The sequence below is a fragment of the Hyla sarda genome, chromosome 6, assembly GCF_029499605.1.
Source record: "Hyla sarda isolate aHylSar1 chromosome 6, aHylSar1.hap1, whole genome shotgun sequence".
Classification (NCBI taxonomy): Eukaryota; Metazoa; Chordata; class Amphibia; order Anura; family Hylidae; genus Hyla; species Hyla sarda.
The window spans coordinates 283,187,548-283,204,564 of record NC_079194.1 but is presented as its reverse complement, the minus strand read 5'-3'; the positions used below and the strand labels follow the sequence as shown (position 1 = coordinate 283,204,564).

General features: G+C 43.9%; 1 protein-coding gene across 1 annotated transcript in view; it reads right to left on the bottom strand.

The window, feature by feature from the left end:
* Positions 1–17,017, bottom strand: part of LOC130277133 (USP6 N-terminal-like protein) — an 87,901-nt gene that overhangs the window by 16,533 nt on the left and 54,351 nt on the right. The window contains exons 4-9 of the mRNA XM_056527504.1: positions 13,408–13,493; positions 9,988–10,027; positions 8,808–8,888; positions 6,009–6,116; positions 4,184–4,293; positions 2,070–2,118 (exon numbers count right to left, since the gene is read on the bottom strand). Of these exons, the coding sequence (XP_056383479.1) occupies positions 2,070–2,118; positions 4,184–4,293; positions 6,009–6,116; positions 8,808–8,888; positions 9,988–10,027; positions 13,408–13,493 (474 nt within the window). The remainder of the gene's footprint in view (positions 1–2,069; positions 2,119–4,183; positions 4,294–6,008; positions 6,117–8,807; positions 8,889–9,987; positions 10,028–13,407; positions 13,494–17,017) is intronic.

The window sequence follows — 17,017 nt, the reverse complement described above, 5'->3', positions numbered from 1 at the left end:
TCCTAGAACTGTATTCAGCTTTTCCAGCCCACCGGAGCACCGGAAAGCTGAACTAATTTATGCAGGAAAAGTCATCAACGAATTTACTGTAAGTTCGGTCATCTCTAATATATATATATATATATATATATATATATATATATATATATATGTATATAAACACATACACACACACACACACACACACACACAATTACCTGATGCAACACTGAAAAATGTAAGATTTTTGGCTCCAGTATATATATATATATATATATATATATATATATTATATAAATATATAAATAAAAATTGTGAAGCAAGAATTTAGGTGCAATTTGAAGTGCAGAGATTTTCATGCAAAGCCACATTCCCCTTTCCCAGGAAGTTGCACCCCTTTGTGGAGTGAGCCACAAAAGTGTCTTATAACACTAAATGCGGCACAAGTTATGTAGGCACATATTGTGGGGCACAAAATGCATCAGAATTCTGGTGCATTTGCAACAATAAATCTGCCCGCAATTTTTTAAGGTTTACCCTTTGTACATGGAATGGGCGAGGTAGAAGTAATTGGGGAAGCTGGAGTAACTCTGCCTCCTGCCTTAAAGTAAAACTACAATGTTGCTGTGGCGGCGTGATCCATTTTTAACACTCCTGGCAACGCCACAGCCCGCTGTCTAAAAAAACTGCTGATATTCCTATAGACTTGCATGGGACGTCCAGCAATTCTGCAGACCGCTTGCTTTAGTAGCGGGCTATGGAGTTTTCTTGAATTGTTAAAAGTGTATCCTGCCGCTGCAGCAGCAACGTTGTAGTTGCACTGTTGAAAAGCCCAGGTGAATTTACCTCAAATTAATGTGACACTTATGTAAATTTTCACAACCAGTTCCTAGCAATTAACTAAGAGTCTAAAAATTTCAGCATGAAGGATGGAAAGCAGCAAAGATTTCTTAATAACTAGTATTTTGGTGATATTGTGCAGGTGCAGAGTCCACTGGTTTTACAGTCCTGAAGACAAATGCAAGGGGTTCTTGTCTGGCGTCAACAGTCTCTGATATGGTTGTGACATTGCTGCATTAGCTCTTGTAGCCGCCGTCCGCTATGGAGTGAGTTGTATAAAAATTCAAAAATCCAGGGTCACAGGAGTAAGGGTCTATTTACACGGCAGAAATTCCGGCTCAAATTAAAGCCTATAGACTTCTATGGGATTTCTCACTCCACAAGTGGAAATTCAGAAGTGTGAATGGGAGTGCGGAATCCCATAGAAGTCTATTGGGCTCTAATTTGAGGCTGAATTCCGAGCGGAAATTTTGCCATGTGAATAGACCCTAAGGAGATATATATATATATATATATATATATATATATATATATATATATATATATATATCTCACATGAGACCTTGTGGTCCGAGACATGATGTACCCTCAGGAATATCCAACACAAAGGCATCACTGGAACATCATGTAATCTAATAATGATATGTATGGGACCGATATGTCCAAGTCATACCATCTAGATGTCCTAACCTCTGCACTGACTTGAACCACCTAAACCAGTGTTTCCCAACCAGGGTGTCTCCAGCTGTTGCAAAACTACAACTCCCAGTATGCTCGGACAGCTGTTGGTTGTCCGGGCACGATGGGAGTTGTAGTTCTGCAACAGCTGGAGACACCCTGGTTGGGAAACACTGACCTAAACCATAACCGGACCTGATCCCTTGCTCTTTTCCCAGCAGGACGAGCTAAACACATGTAACTTTTAGGCCTAAAGTAAAAAAGAACAAAGATAACTTTTAGAGATGAGCGAAGTTACAGTGATTCAATTCATCACGAACTTCTCGGCTCGGTGGATGCTGACTTTATCCTGCATAAATTAGCTCAGCTTTCAGGTGCTCCGGTGGGTTGGAGACTCTCTCCTAGGACTGTATCCACCTTTTCCAGCCCACCGGAGCACCGGAAAGCTGAACTAATTTATGCAGGAAAAGACATCAACTGCCGAGCCGAGAAGTTTGTGACGAATCGAGTCACTGTTAGTTCGCTCATCTCTAATAACTTTATATAGTCTGTGAAACGTATGATAAACTTACCGTATTGTAGACAGAATAGGCTGATAATACATCAAACAAGGCCCTCTGCCTGGGAAAAAAATACATTTATAGTCATTCACCATAAAAATAGAGGACACCAAAATATTGCAAAATTACAACTACCAGCATGCCTGGACAGCCAATGGCCGTATGGGCATGCTTGGAGTTGTAGTTTTGCAGCATATCGAGGGCCACAGTTTGGAGACTACACCCGAAGATGATCAAAAATATTTTGACATCTAAGCATTTGTGGCAAAAAAAAAAAAATAAAGCAGCCGTCATGTGACTGCAATATGCAAGTAGACCTGCACAGTTATTCACATAAAAATAAATAAAAAAAAAAGAATACCTTAAGTTTTAAAGTTAACTATATTTTAAAATACTTTTTGGGGATTTTTTTTCTTTCTAATTTTCCATTTTACTATCTATATTTTAGAATAATCCTGAAATTTTGTAGTAGAAATTCTGTCCACTAGGCCTAAAAGTAAGCTGAGACTTTCTGTTCCATACAGATCATCTCCCAGTACAGACAGGAGTACTGTAAAAAGCCACACCAGTAGAGATATAACAGAGGTACACACAATAGCTGTTGCTCACAGATCAGCCACCACCTCCCTCTCTTTAGAACAGGGCTTTTATTGTGTCGGCAGCAGTCCTCAGGACCTTCCTGTCCTACAGCTGCAGTTGGTCACTGTGATTAAGTGGGCACAGCCCTGCTGTTGATCTTGAAAAGGCAGCCTGTGATGCGTACACTTTATATCACTGAGGTGTGGTGGCTGCCGGAACTGACGAGTGACACCCTAATGTCCCACTGAGGAGCCGCGCAGGCAGGAGGACGTCACTTGTCTGACCCGCCGAGACTCAACCTGAGCCAGAGTGCACCGAGAGACACAGGCCAGGCATTAACGAAATGGCACACCGGGGGATGAAGGGGAGAGGGGTGTAATGATGTGGCAATGGGGTTGGTCAAAAGGGTGTGTGTGTGTGTGTGTGAAAAGACACAAGGGAGAATCAAGCGGGAATAATGTGGCCCAGGGGGTGATTAAAAGGGGGATGAAATGACAGAGAGGGGATCAAGGAGAGAATGAAATGGTAGAGAGGGGGATGAAGAGGGGAATTGAATTGGCAACGGCATGGGGACGGGTTCAAAAGGGGGAATAAAGTGGCACAAGGAGGGATTATAGGAGAACTGCACTGAAACATTTTTCATTTCTCCTGTGCCCAGGCTGCAAAAACTAAAAAAAAAAAAAAAAAAATTTACTCACCTTCCTACTTGACTCGGCCGGTGATAGGTCATGTAAGGAGCCCAGGCAGCAGGGAGAGGGCGGGGCCCGAGCTCCCTGCATGACAATGCTCTTAGCTTATCACCGGCCGAGGCATGACATCGCTGCGGCAGGCGATGCGTTGGGCACAGTAGGAGTTACCAAGCCCAGGGAGCAGGAAGAAGACCAGCACCGGAGGACCGGGACACCAATATCGGCACAACGGGGGAACGTAGGAAGAAAGTTTATTCTTTTAGTTTTTGCAGCCCGGGGACAGGGAAAATGAGAAATATTTCAGCGCAGTTCACTTTTAAAGGGGGGGGGGGGGAGAATGAAATGGTACATGGGTGATAAAGGAAGGGATGGCACAGGGGGTGATGAAGGGGAGGAGGGATATAGGCATATAGAGGGAGATTTAACAAAACCTATCCAGAGGAAGAGTTACTGAGCTGCTCATAGCAACCAATCAGATCACTTCTTTCATTTTTCACTGGCCTTTTCAGAAATGAAAGTAGTGATCTGATTGGTTGCTATGGGCAACTCAGTAATTCTTCCTCTGGACAGGTTTTGTTAAATCTCCCTCTTTATGCCTGAAAAGGATGTCTCCAACGTAAAAAAGTTGGAAAGAGCTGCCCTAGAATTATCTTTAAAAAGGTCACTTTTTAGACATAAACTTCTAGACATACATAATTGCAGCTCAAAATATTAGAAAGGGTAGAGGGGCTGTCAAAACTGGGTAACTAAGTTTACAATGATCCTGTTTGTAATAAACTAAAGTCTCTTCTAAACGCCACAGAATGACATACATCCCATTTAGCACAGCGTTCCATCATTACGGTGGTTTCTACTCACTTGACGCCATATCGCTCCCTAAACATAATATGGTTTCGGAATGTTCGGTTCACATCCAAGTCAATCTGTTTGATTTCCGTTGAATACATCTTGGCCAGCTCTTTCATTTTCTAGGGATCAGAAAAAACAAACATAATGTGGGAGTATGTAGAAATACCAGTTTTTCAGTGCATCCAATATCCTTGAACCCTTCACCAAACGGAGGAGATGGACCAATGACAGGTCCATAATAATAATAATAATAATAATAAAAAATGGATGAAGGTGAAGTCTGAGGCTGTGTTCACATGATCAGGTTTTAAACTGCAAATAGGGTCTACAAAGCAAAAAATTGATTAAAGAAAATAAAAAAAATTTAATGGATTAAAGAAAATAAACAAAAATTATTTTACTTTATATCAGTGGTGTCCAAACTGTGGCCCTCCAGATGTTGCAAAACTGCAACTCCCAGCATGCCCGGACAGCCAACGGCTGGGAGTTGTAGTTTTGTAACATCTGGAGGGCCACAGTTTGGATACTGCTGCTTTATATGCTTCCTCCATACGGGATCTATTCCTGGCTTGGTGTTTATTGTAATTAAAAAGCTGAATGTGTGAACACAGCCTTTACATAGATGGAAATAGGCAATAGCGTGTATGGAAGAATAATTCGGAGCACTCACCCAGTAGAAGCTTGCAAAATCTTCAGGCTTTATTCAATATTGGAGCAGGTTACAGAAGCAGTGCAAGAGAGAGGATTGGCGTGGGGGGCTGGGCAAACGGACCGTGTTCGCACGGGATCGCGCTTCGTCAGGCCACTCACCGAGTGGCCTGACGAAGCGTGATCCCGCGCGAACACGGTCCGTTTGCCCAACCCCCCACACCAATCCTCTCTCTCTCCCGCACTGCTTCTGTTACCTGCTCCAATATTGAATAAAGCCTGAAGATTTTGCAAGCTTCTACTGGGTGAGTGCTCCGAATTATTCTTCCATACACGCTATTGCCTATGTTCTATATCTGTCCGTGTAGCACCACCCATAGCTTTACATCAGGAGTTCAGGACATTACAGCTGCCGCAGTGGGCATTTACACAAAGGAACTCCAGCGGTGCCAAGGTGTTTTTTTTTTTTCTCACGTTGCATAGATGGAAATAGAAATAGGTTCACAGTTGAACAAATGTCAAAGGAACAATTGTCAGGTGAAGGATCCTTTCACAGAGGCAGCCGTACAGATTTCAGTCCACAGAAGTTGGTCATAGATGAACAATAACTCCGGGTGAAGAATGAGCAATCTTACCTGAAAGATTGTTTGTGGACTATTGAGATTAAAGGGGTATTCCAGGAAAAAACTTTTTTATATATATCAACTGGCTCCAGAAAGTTAAACAGATTTGTAAATTACTTCTATTAAAAAAAATCTTTATCCTTTCAGTACTTATGAGCTTCTGAAGTTGAGTTGTTCTTTTCTGTCTAAATCCTCTCTGATGACACGTGTCTAGGCAAAAACGCCCAGTTTAGAAGAGGTTTGCTATGGGGATTTGCTTCTAAACTGGGCGTTTCCCAAGACAGGTGTCATCAGAGAGGATTTAGACAGAAAAGAACAACTCAACTTCAGAAGCTCATAAGTACTGAAAGGATTAATATTTTTTAATAGACGTAATTTACAAATCTGTTTAGCTTTCTGGAGCCAGTTGATATATATATATATATATATATACATATATAGATAACGTTTTTTCCTGGAATTACCCCTGTTAATACTATTTAATATTAAAAGGTTCATGTAGAAAGTGGTCAGGTGTTTTATGCTCTTTATAATTCAAAGAAGCCAAAATATTCAGGACATACCTCATATTTACCCTCATTCTCACACTTCATCACCTCAACGTCCAAAAGCAGTGACCACACCTGCCCCCTGACTTGCAAAGGAATTCCTTTATAAACCCGGCGGAACATCTATAAAGACAAAGAATAATATAGAAAAAAGAACAAAAAATAAAAAAATAAAAAAAAAGGTTATTTAAGACACATAAAACCTGTCCAGAACACTGATCTCTCAGGTATCACACACGTGCACCCCCATGATGAGTCCATGGACCTATTTACATCACATTTTGGGGTTATGTCCAAGGTATATTGCGGGGTGCCATAGAGACTGTTTTCTGCAGTGGGGACTACATATGGGGTCTACTGGGGACTACATATGGTGTATTTTTTATTTTGCAGGAATGAATGGCGTAGATGACCTTTCTGCTGTTATCCCAAGTTAGTCTAGATTTCTGCCAGTAGTTTATTCTGGCGGAATTTTTTGAGCTGAATTTTCTGATGGAAATTCTGCCTAGAAAATTCTGCGGTGTGAATGGGTTCACGGAAAACCCCTTACACCTGCATGTTACCTTCCAGGAGCGGAATTTCCGACCGAAATTTCTGAGAATTCCGTATTTGTTTGTTCATAGTCCCGAGATATTAACCTAGGGGTTTTCTACAATTTTTTGGAGAAGGAAGATGTTTTTAGAATTGCGCAAAGGACCGCACAGTGTTTGAGCTTTTCTGACCAACTTTAAAGGGGTACTCCGGGGAAATAAACGTATCCCCTTACCACAGGATAAGGGTTAAAGGGATACTCCCGGTGAACAACTTTTTTTTTTTTTTTAAATCAACTGGTGCCAGAAAGTTAAACAGATTTGCGAATAACTTCTATTAAAAAATCTTAATCCTTCCTGTACTTATTAGCTGCTGAATACTACAGTGGAAATTCTTTTCCGTTTGAAACACAGAGCTGTCTGCTGACATCATGAGCACAGTGCTCTCTGCTGACATCTCTGTCCATTCTAGGAACTGTCCAGAGTAAAAGGAAATCCCCATAGCAAACATATGCTGTTCTGGACAGTTCCTAAAATGGACAGAGATGTCAGCAGAGAGCTCTGTGTTTCAAAAAGAAAAGAATTTCCGCTGTAGTATTCAGCTGCTAATAAGTACAGGAAGGAGTAAGATTTTTTTAATAGAAGTAATTTACAAATCTGTGTAACTTTTTGGAGCCAGTTGATATATATATAAAAAAAAAAGTTTTTTCCTGGATAACCCCTTTAAGTGTCTAATTGCAGGGACCCCGGCGATCTCCTGTACTTACCATTCAGCTTCTTCTCCATGGAGCGCTCCGGCTACCACCTTCGGAGTTGCGTTCGTGTGGCGGTCCGCTCAGCCAATCACCGGCTGAGACCCCATCTGTGGGCCATCACCCCTGCTAGTCTCCAAAGGAAGGGTCCGAAGCGCTCCAAGGACTGTGAGTAGAGCGGCAAAAGCCAAGCTTGGTACAGGAGACCGCAGGGGGTCGCAGCAGTAGACACTTATCCTCTATCCCAGTGGTCTCCAACCTGCGGACCTCCAGATGTTGCAAAACTACAACCCCCAGCATGCCCGGACAGCCGTTGGCTGTCCAGGCATGCTGGGTGTTATAGTTTTGCAACATCTGGAGGTCCGCAGGTTGGAGACCACTGCTCTATCCTGTGTTCCACTTTCAATTGGTCTGTAACTTGACAGGCACACAGTAGCACACACTGGCGCACAAACTCGCATGTAAAAAATCAGCCAGATACCCTAAGCGGAAATCAGAAGACAATGGGGGAGATTTATCAAAACCTGTCCAGAGGAAAAGTTGCTGAGTTGCCCATAGCAACCAATCAGATCACTTCTTTCATTTTTCACAGGCCTTTTCAAAAATTAAAGTAGTGATCTGATTGGTTGCTATGGGCAACTCAGCAACTTTTCCTCTGGACAGGTTTTGATAAATCTCCCCCAATAAATCTAAGGGTGCATTCACACCACATTTTGTACATACGGGTGTCAGATCCGGCAGGGGGGGGGGGGGGGGGCAAACCGGGTGCTCACGTACCCCAGTCGGATCAGCCCGTGACTCCATTTACTTTAATGATCCGACCGGAGTGAAATGGTGACTCCGGTCGGCTCAGTTTTGACCCGTATGCGGTTTTGGACCGGACCTAAACCCGTAGTATACTACGGTTTTAGGTCCGGTCAGGAACGGAGTCACGGGCTGATCCGGCCGGGGTACGGGAGCGCCCGGTTTGCCCCTCCCCCCGCGCCGGATCCGGCACCCGTATGTACAAAACGTGGTGTGAATGCAGCCTAACAGGATGATAAATTAAATAAGCCAATGCATAGAGATTTGAAAGCCGAAAAACCCGACAATCTTTGTAAATCTGGGCCAGACTAAATATTGTCATGTGCGCAATTTGTCCCATAATGGCGTAGCTGACCGCAGACAGGCGCACCCCAAAAACCAACTTACCAGTAGACTGCATGTAAATCTGACTGAATGTCAAAGCAATAGTCGACCTTTTTGATGGTTTTCCTGGATGCAGCCCCATAAACATGATGCAAACAGGCCTTGTTTTTACTGGACGTATTTCGGTTTTCACTTCGACCGCTATAACATACACAACAGGCGGGCAAGCTTTACTGTATATGTACCAGTGGTCCCCAATCCAGTCCTCAAGGCCCTGAACTGTTGGTGGGGCTTGAGGACTGGGTTGGGGGGGGGGTCTCTGCTTTAAAGGGTCAATTCATCCTAATATTAAAGTACAACTTATCCTATATTAAAGTAGGTCCCGAGCGGAATAGGGCGCGCACCTTCTCGCTGTTCCTGTATTTCGTCCACTTCTTTAACATCTTCAGCCATTTGTCCACGCGCTCAATTTCCTGCAGTTTTTGCTGAAAATCATAAGGCAGAGAATGTAATGTGTAACGGCCGGAAACATAAGAGCAAACTAGGCAAAAATGCCCAAAAAAGCGCTAGATAAAATCATACAAAACAATGAAGGGAACATGGATGGGGAAGGGTTTGTATTGTGCATTTCTTTAGATTTCTACCTAAAAATAAAAACGTTGCTGAAGGCAGTGTTCCAGTGGGCCTCCAGCTGCTGCAAATCCCCAACTCCCAGCATGCCGCAATTTTTTTTTTTTTTTTTTTAACAGCAATTTCGAATACCATATATAAACATATATGGTGGTGGCGTACAGGGGTGAAAATTGTATCACTGTCCAAATGCTTCTGGACCCAGACGTAACTCATCATCAATTATTAAAGGGGTACTCCCTTTAAAAAAAATTTTTTCAAAGCAACCAGTGCCAGATAGTTATACAGATTTGTAAATTACTTCTATTTAGTCTTAATCCTTCCAGTAATTATCAGCTGCTGTATGCTCCAGAGGAAGTTGTGTAGTTCTTTTCTGTCTGACCACAGTGCTCTCTGCTGACACCACTGTCCATGTCAAGAACTGTCCAGAGCAGAAGAGGTTTGATGTGGGGATTTGCGCCTGCTCTAGTTAGTTCCAGGCACGGACAGAGGGGTCAGCAGAGAGCACTGTGGTCAGACTGGAAAAAAACTACACAACTTCCGGTGGAGCATACAGCAGCTGATAAGCACTGAAAGGTTTAAGATTTTTATATACTGTAGAAGCAATTTACAAATCTGTATAAACTTCTGGCACCAGTTGATTTGAATTTTTTTCCCCCCTCCGGAGTACCCCTTTAGTTAAGGCGGGGTTCACAAGGCATTTTCACTTTCCGTCACAGGTATCAGTCGACATTTCAATCAGGCCACTAACGTCTGGTGCTTTTCAAATGGGACTCAACAGCATAGTCTGCTGCGCTATTGGTCCCTGCCACAAATGCAGTGTGAACCTAGCATTAACTGGATTCCTTTACATGCTTAATATTAAATAATAATAACAAATAATGAGTAAATAAATAAACAAATAATAATAATAACAATAGTAATAAATAAATAATACATTCATAACCTCCATACCTTCTCCTCAGCAGCAGTTCTTGAAGGCAATTCTTGCTCACTACATGATAGAAGAAGTATATGAGTCGATGGGTTCTGCTTTAGTTGGATCAGTGTTTCCCAACCAGGGCACCTCCAGCTGTTTCAAAACTGCAACTCCCAGCATGCCCGGACAGCCTTCAGCTGTCCGGGCATGCTGGGAGTTGTAGTTTTGAAACAGCTGGAGGCACCCTGGTTGGGAAACACCGAGTCAGATCATGAGAACATGGAAGACAACATTCCCTCGCTTGACACAAGTTCCATGTTGCTATTTTCTGACGTTTCTCTCTCCTAATGTAGATTTTCCTAAGAACAGTCAGAGGGAGAACTATAAGTGACCAGGACTCCAAAGAGCTTACTGTATATATATATATATCATATCTATCTGTCCATATCTCGTATCTATAATTATATATATTGTTTAGTAGTTCACCACAACAACAATACGCTGCTTCATATTATTACATAAGTATCTGTACCCTGTGCTGTTGATTACACATTGCCCTGTACCCCTGTGAACACCAGAGGGCACTATCACAAGTATATAACAATATCTATAAAAAAAAAATGAAATAGTATATATATATATATATATATATATATATTCAAAAAATAAATAATTATTAAATTCTATATAAATCTATATATAATGTATTATTTAATATATATATATATATATATATATATATATATATATATACACACACACACATATATTAAAAAAAATAATTATTATAATAAATGAAATATATATAATTGATTTATTAAATAAATAAATATATATATATATACATATATACACACACACACACAAGGGATGAGTATTTTCCTCAGGGAGGGGCACCACCTCTCTCTCTCTCTCTCTCTCTCTCTCTCTCTCTCTCTCTCTCTCTCTCTCTCTCTCTCTCTCTCTATATATATATAGATATATATATATATATCTATCTTTATCTCTCTACCTATCTCTCTCTCTCTCTCTCTCTCTCTCTCTCTCTCTCTCTCTCTATATATATCTATCTATATCTCTCTCTCTCTACCTATCTCTCTCTCTCTCTCTCTCTCTATCTCTCTATATATCTCTTTATATATCTATATCTCTCTCTATATATCGCTATCTCTCTCTCTCTCTACCTATATCTCTCCATCTATATCTCTCTCTACCTATATCTCTCCCTACCTATCTCTCTATATATATATATCTATATCTCTCTATCAATATCTCTCTCTATCAATCTCTCTCTCTCTCTCTATATATATCTATATCTCTCTATCAATATCTCTCTCTATCAATCTCTCTCTCTCTCTCTATATTTCTCTCTCTCTCTCTCTCTCTCTCTCTCTCTCTCTCTCTCTCTCTCTCAACCCTTTATATTTGCTTGAACAGAAAGCTTCCCTCATTCTGCTGGACGCTAACCATCTATTACATGGATGACCATTCATCCGAATGACCGCCACGTAATATATGTTTCTCCTGCACAGGCTGTGACGTCCTCATTTAGCTTAAATGGGCATCTATCATTTGAATAAACTTTGTCTATGTTGCTCTATAGCAAAAGTTATGACCGTTTGTAAATAGCCTATACAGTGACCCCCCGACCTACGATGGCCCCGACATATGATGAAATCGACATACGATGCTTTTTGATGTTGGGGCCATCGCATTAAGTGCTATCCGGCAGCGCCAAATGCTTAAGCTGCTGCCGGATAGCAGCTTAATGTTCCCCGTGTGGTGCGGTAAGTATTACTTACCCCTCCACGATGCTCCGGGGTGCCCTCCGGGTCCAGCGCTGGTCTTCCGGCGTCTTCTCGGCCCTCTCCGATGACGTCAATACGCTGCTGCGCACGCCATCCAATAGGAATGGCGTACGCAGCGGCGTAATGACGTCGCTACGCAGGCCCAGTAAGGCCTTGCGGAAGACAGAAGAGGACCGGAGAAGACAGAAGAGGACTGGAGAAGACAGCGGAGAGCCCAGCGGAGGCCCGGGATCACCATCGGGAGCGGCGGGGACACCATCTCGAGCGGCGGGGACAGGTGAGTACAGCTTCCTATACTTTACATTGCACGGATCCCTCAACATACGATGGATTCGACAAACGATGGCTCGTTTGGAACGAATTACCATCGTATGTTGAGGGACCACTGTATTAACAAATCTGATGCACTTACAGGGAGCTGTCTTGCCGAGGAATGGGGGGGGGGGGGGGGGGGTTGGGAATGGGTGCTGTTGGCAGTGTGAGCGGTGGGCGGGCCTGTGACTGCACATCCAAGGGGTGCGTTCAGTGGTCGGGATTGCCGCCCCTAAGAAAAGTGAAGAACCGGCCCTGCACGTGTGATTGGTAAGCAGTGGGTCAGGGGAAGGAGGGACAGGGACTTGATGAACAGAGGCTGCGGCGGTGCGGCCTAGCGTCTGACCGCCCCACCCGCAGCAGCCTCATGACCGCCCGCGCCAACTATCGATTATTCGATAACAGGATTTGTCGACAACGAATCCAGTTATCGAATTTTATTGTTTTTATCGAATAATCGTTGCAGCCCTATTGGACACGTTGGATGGCGCTGGACAGGGGAATGCAGCATGCTGCGTTCCCCTGTCCGGCATCCAGAAACAATGAATGCCATACAACTGATGGGTGGATAACAGGATGAAAGGGATTTACTAAGGTAATACTATCCACCCACCCACTGCAGCATAGCCACACCCCCTAAGGCCCATGTGACTTATAAAATATTGTCTCTGGAAGCATGGAATTCTTACAGACTTGAATATAGAACTTCCGGTCCAGTGCATGAATTTAGGACTAAGTAGCAAATTATACTGTATTACAACCTGGCATCATGGAAAAGGAAAAAAAAATTAGAATACCCCTTTAACAAATATTTTATGAGCATGTCATATATTCATGTAAATCTAAGCTTTTTCTGGCGTAAGTAGTCATGTGGGCGGTCCTACTCATTAAATGACAGTTCTATATACGCATACTTACTCACAGCTGTCAATCATTGAGTAGGACCGCCTACTTGACTACTTACACCAGAATCAGTAGAGATTTACAGGAATAAATGGCAAATAATCGTGGAACTTTTTCCATAAAACTATATATGAATCTTCTCTACTCTTCCTGCTCTATAACAAGATAAGACAGGTTCTCTTTAATTTATTTGTATGTGATCTGCAATCTCTTTACTGAGTTCCTTTATTTAGTTTATCATACTTCTATATGGGATTGGGGGTCTGTGTGCAGTCCTAGTAATGGCTTGGCTGTGAGATACAGTAGTTTTGTTCTCGGAGCCTTGTCTTGCATACACCACCCGGAGCGGACTTCCTGTTCTGACAGTGGTTATAAGCTGCGAACTGCAATGTTGCCTAAACAGGTACGATGAATGTGCCGGGTGTCACTTACTGTAAGAATCCAAATCTGTCAGTAACTTTGTAAAGTGCAAAATCTGCATCTTCCCATGGGTCAATTTCAGCGCCCGGCTGCCTTCCCTAAGAAAAAGAAACAAATAAGAAAAACATGGCTAGTGCAGTGTTTCCCAAACAGGGTGCCTCCAGATGTTGCCTTTGGCTGTCTGGGCATGCTGGGAGTTGTAGTTTTGCAACACCTTGATGCCCCTGGTTAGAAGGAATCTATCATATTTATGAGAAAACCTCAGATAGGCGACAGGATGTCGATATCAAAACACCTTTGTTAGTGTTGATGGGTTTGCTGATACTTTTTGACCTGAAGTCTCCTAAGGATAATCTTTAGAGGAACGCCATTCCAGTGCCCAAAAATGTATCTTCCTCCTTCTGCCTACATAAAAGGTTCCTTGCTTTGGATACCAGTCAAGGCACTGATGGCTTTCAACTCCGGATTCTGACCTACTCCATCACAGGGACGATATGCAAGGGGAGAGTCCAACTGCTATTGGGGGGGGAGGGGGGGGAGGTCTCACCGCTAAGGGCTAACCATCATTTCAGGATAAGCTGCTCTGTGTGTGTACATGAGGAGCAGCACTATTTAGGGCCATTATATAACTTGTATAAGGGACTTTTTTTTTTTTTAAGCATATTATCGCTCTGCAGGCTTCAATTATAATTTGCAGTTCTCCCAGAGCTGGTGGGCAGAGCTATCTCCTCCATAGTATTGCTTGTCTTGCAGGACAAAGCTGAGCTGATTTTCAGAGAAGAAATTTTAAAGGATAACTCCGGAATGTAACAACTTATTCCCTATCCCAAGGATAGGGGGATAAGTGTTAGATCGCGGGGTGTCCAACAGGTGGGGCCACCCACGATCTCCCGAACGGCACCCTATTTCTCAGCATGAATGGGGTGCGTCGACCACCGCACAAAGTGGTGGCCAACATGCCCCCTCCATGCAGCTCCATGGGAGAGCCGGAGAGCTGCTTTTGGCAATCTCCTGTTCTGACATAGAACTGCATAGAGGGGACGTGGTCAAAAATGCTTGTTTCATGCAAAGAGCCGGGGAGCCGTTTGGGAGATGGCGGGGGGCCTCAGCGGCTGGACACCCTGCAATCTGACACTTATAGGATAGGGGATAAGTTGTTACATCCCGCACTGTAAGCAGTGTGTGTGTGGGGGGGGGGGGGGGGGTTCTAAAGGCACCAAAATGTCATCCAAAAATAGGAAAAAGTGAAAATTAAAGAAAAATAAGTAGATAACTAATACAGATAAAGCAAATCCTTACATATAAAAGTAATAATGATCTGCTGGGAGCTGTAATCACTGTCTATGTCAGTGTTTCCCAAGCAGGGTGCCTCAAGCTGTTGCAAAACTAAAACTCCCAGCATGCCCGGACAGCCGTTGGCTGTCCGGGCATGCTGGGAGTTGTAGTTTTGCCACAGCTGGGGGCACCCTGCTTGGGAAACACTGTTCTATGTAGAGGACAGGAGCTTCTTCGGGGTCCTGTACAGTACAGTGTCCTAAAAAAGTAAGATGGAGTCGCCCTCACCTGGTGTCCAAAGGAGCAGGTAACCCTGGTACAGGTAAAGTGAATATCCATTCTGATTGGTCGGTTCTTCCGGCCATTGACACGCTTCACAGATCTGGACTGTCCGTAGCATTGTATGTTGAGTCTGGTTTCAACTTACAATGGTCCAGAAAAGACCATTGTATGTTGAAACTATTGTATGTTGAGGCCATTGTAAGTTGAGGGATCACTGTATGTGGCCTTATCTAGCCCTCCCCCTGCTTCCCAAGCGCCCAGTCCCTACCGTGATCCTCTTCTTCACAGCTTCGGCTGATGTTTCATGCATTTCTTCTCCGCACTCAACGTCGGCAGAAGCAGTAAAGAAAAGGGAGTGTGGCAGGGACCAGGTGCTTGAGAAAGCGGCATTGGCTGGTTTCTTAAGTCATCAGTTGTGGCAAACTCATCAACACTAACAGAGGAATGACTGATATCATTGTCTTATCTCCTATACGATGGTGTCTCATATCATAAGTATTACAAGAATGCAAAGCTTTATCTACAACACTTCAGAGAATGTAAAGCATTTAGGCACAATATGAACCAATAGGCCCTACGTGGCACGCACCTCTATCGTGATCCGTCCCACTGGCAATCATCTAAAATAGGGGCAGGGACAATATTACACTGCTCAAAAAAATTAAGGGAACGTTTAAACGACACAATGTAACTCCAAGTCAATGACACTTCTGTGAAATCACACTGTCCACTCAGGAAGCAACACTGATTGACAATCAATTTCACATGTTGTTGTGCAAATGGAACAGACAACAGGTGGAAATTATAGGCAATTAGCAAGACACCCGCAATAAAGGAGTGGTTCTACAGGTGGTGACAACAAACCACTTCTTAGTTCCTATGCTTCCTGGCTGATGTTTTGGTCACTTTTGAATGCTGGCGGTGCTTTCACTCTAGTGGTAGCATGAGACGGAGTCTACAACCCACACAAGTGGCTCAAGTAGTGCAGCTCATCAAGGATAACACATCAATACGAGCTGTGGCAAGAAGGTTTACTGTGTCAGTCAGCGTAGTGTCCAGAGCATGGAGGCGCTACCAGGAGACAGGCCAGTACATCAGGAGACATGGAGGAGGCCGTAGGAGGGCAACAACCCAGCAGCAGGACCGCTACCTCAGCCTTTGTACAAGGAGGAGGACTGCCAGAGCCCTGCAAAATGACCTCCAGCAGGCCACAAATGTGCATGTGTCCACTCAAACGGTCAGAAACAGACTCCATGTGGGTGGTATGAGGGCCTGACATCCACAGGTGGGGGTTGTGCTTACAGCCCAACAATGTGCAGGACGTTTGGCATTTGGCAGCGAACACCAAGATTGGCAAATTCGCCAATGGGACCCTGTGCTCTTCATAGATGAAAGCAGGTTTACACTGAGCACATGTGACAGACGTAACACAGTCCAGAGACGCCGTGGAAAACGTTCTGCTGCCTGCAACATCCTCCAGCATGACCGGTTTGGCGGTAGGTCAGTAATGGTGTGGGGTGGCATTACTTTGGGGGTCCACACAGCCCTCCATGTGCTTGCCAGAGGTAGCCTGACTGCCATTAGGTACCGAGATGAGATCCTCAGACCCCTTGTGAGACCATATGCTGGTGTGGTTGGCCCTGGGTTCCCCCTAATGCAAGACAATGCTAGACCTCATGTGGCTGGAGTGTGTCAGCAGTTCCTGCAAGAGGAAGGTATTGATGCTATGGACTGGCCCGCCCGTTCCCCAGACCTGAATCCGATTGAGCACATCTGGGACATCATGTCTTGCTCCATCCACCAACGCCACGTTGCACCACAGACTGTCCAGGAGTTGGCGGATGCATTAGTCCAGGTCTGGGAGGACATCCCCCAGGAGACCATCCGCCACCTCATCAGGAGCATGCCCAGACGTTGTAGGGAGGTCATACGGGCACGTGGAGGCCACACACACTACTGAGCCTCATTGTGATTTGTTTTAAGGACATTACATAAAGTTGGATCAGCCTGTAGTGTGGTTTTCCACTGTGATTTTGAGTGTGACTCCATATCCAGACCTCCATGG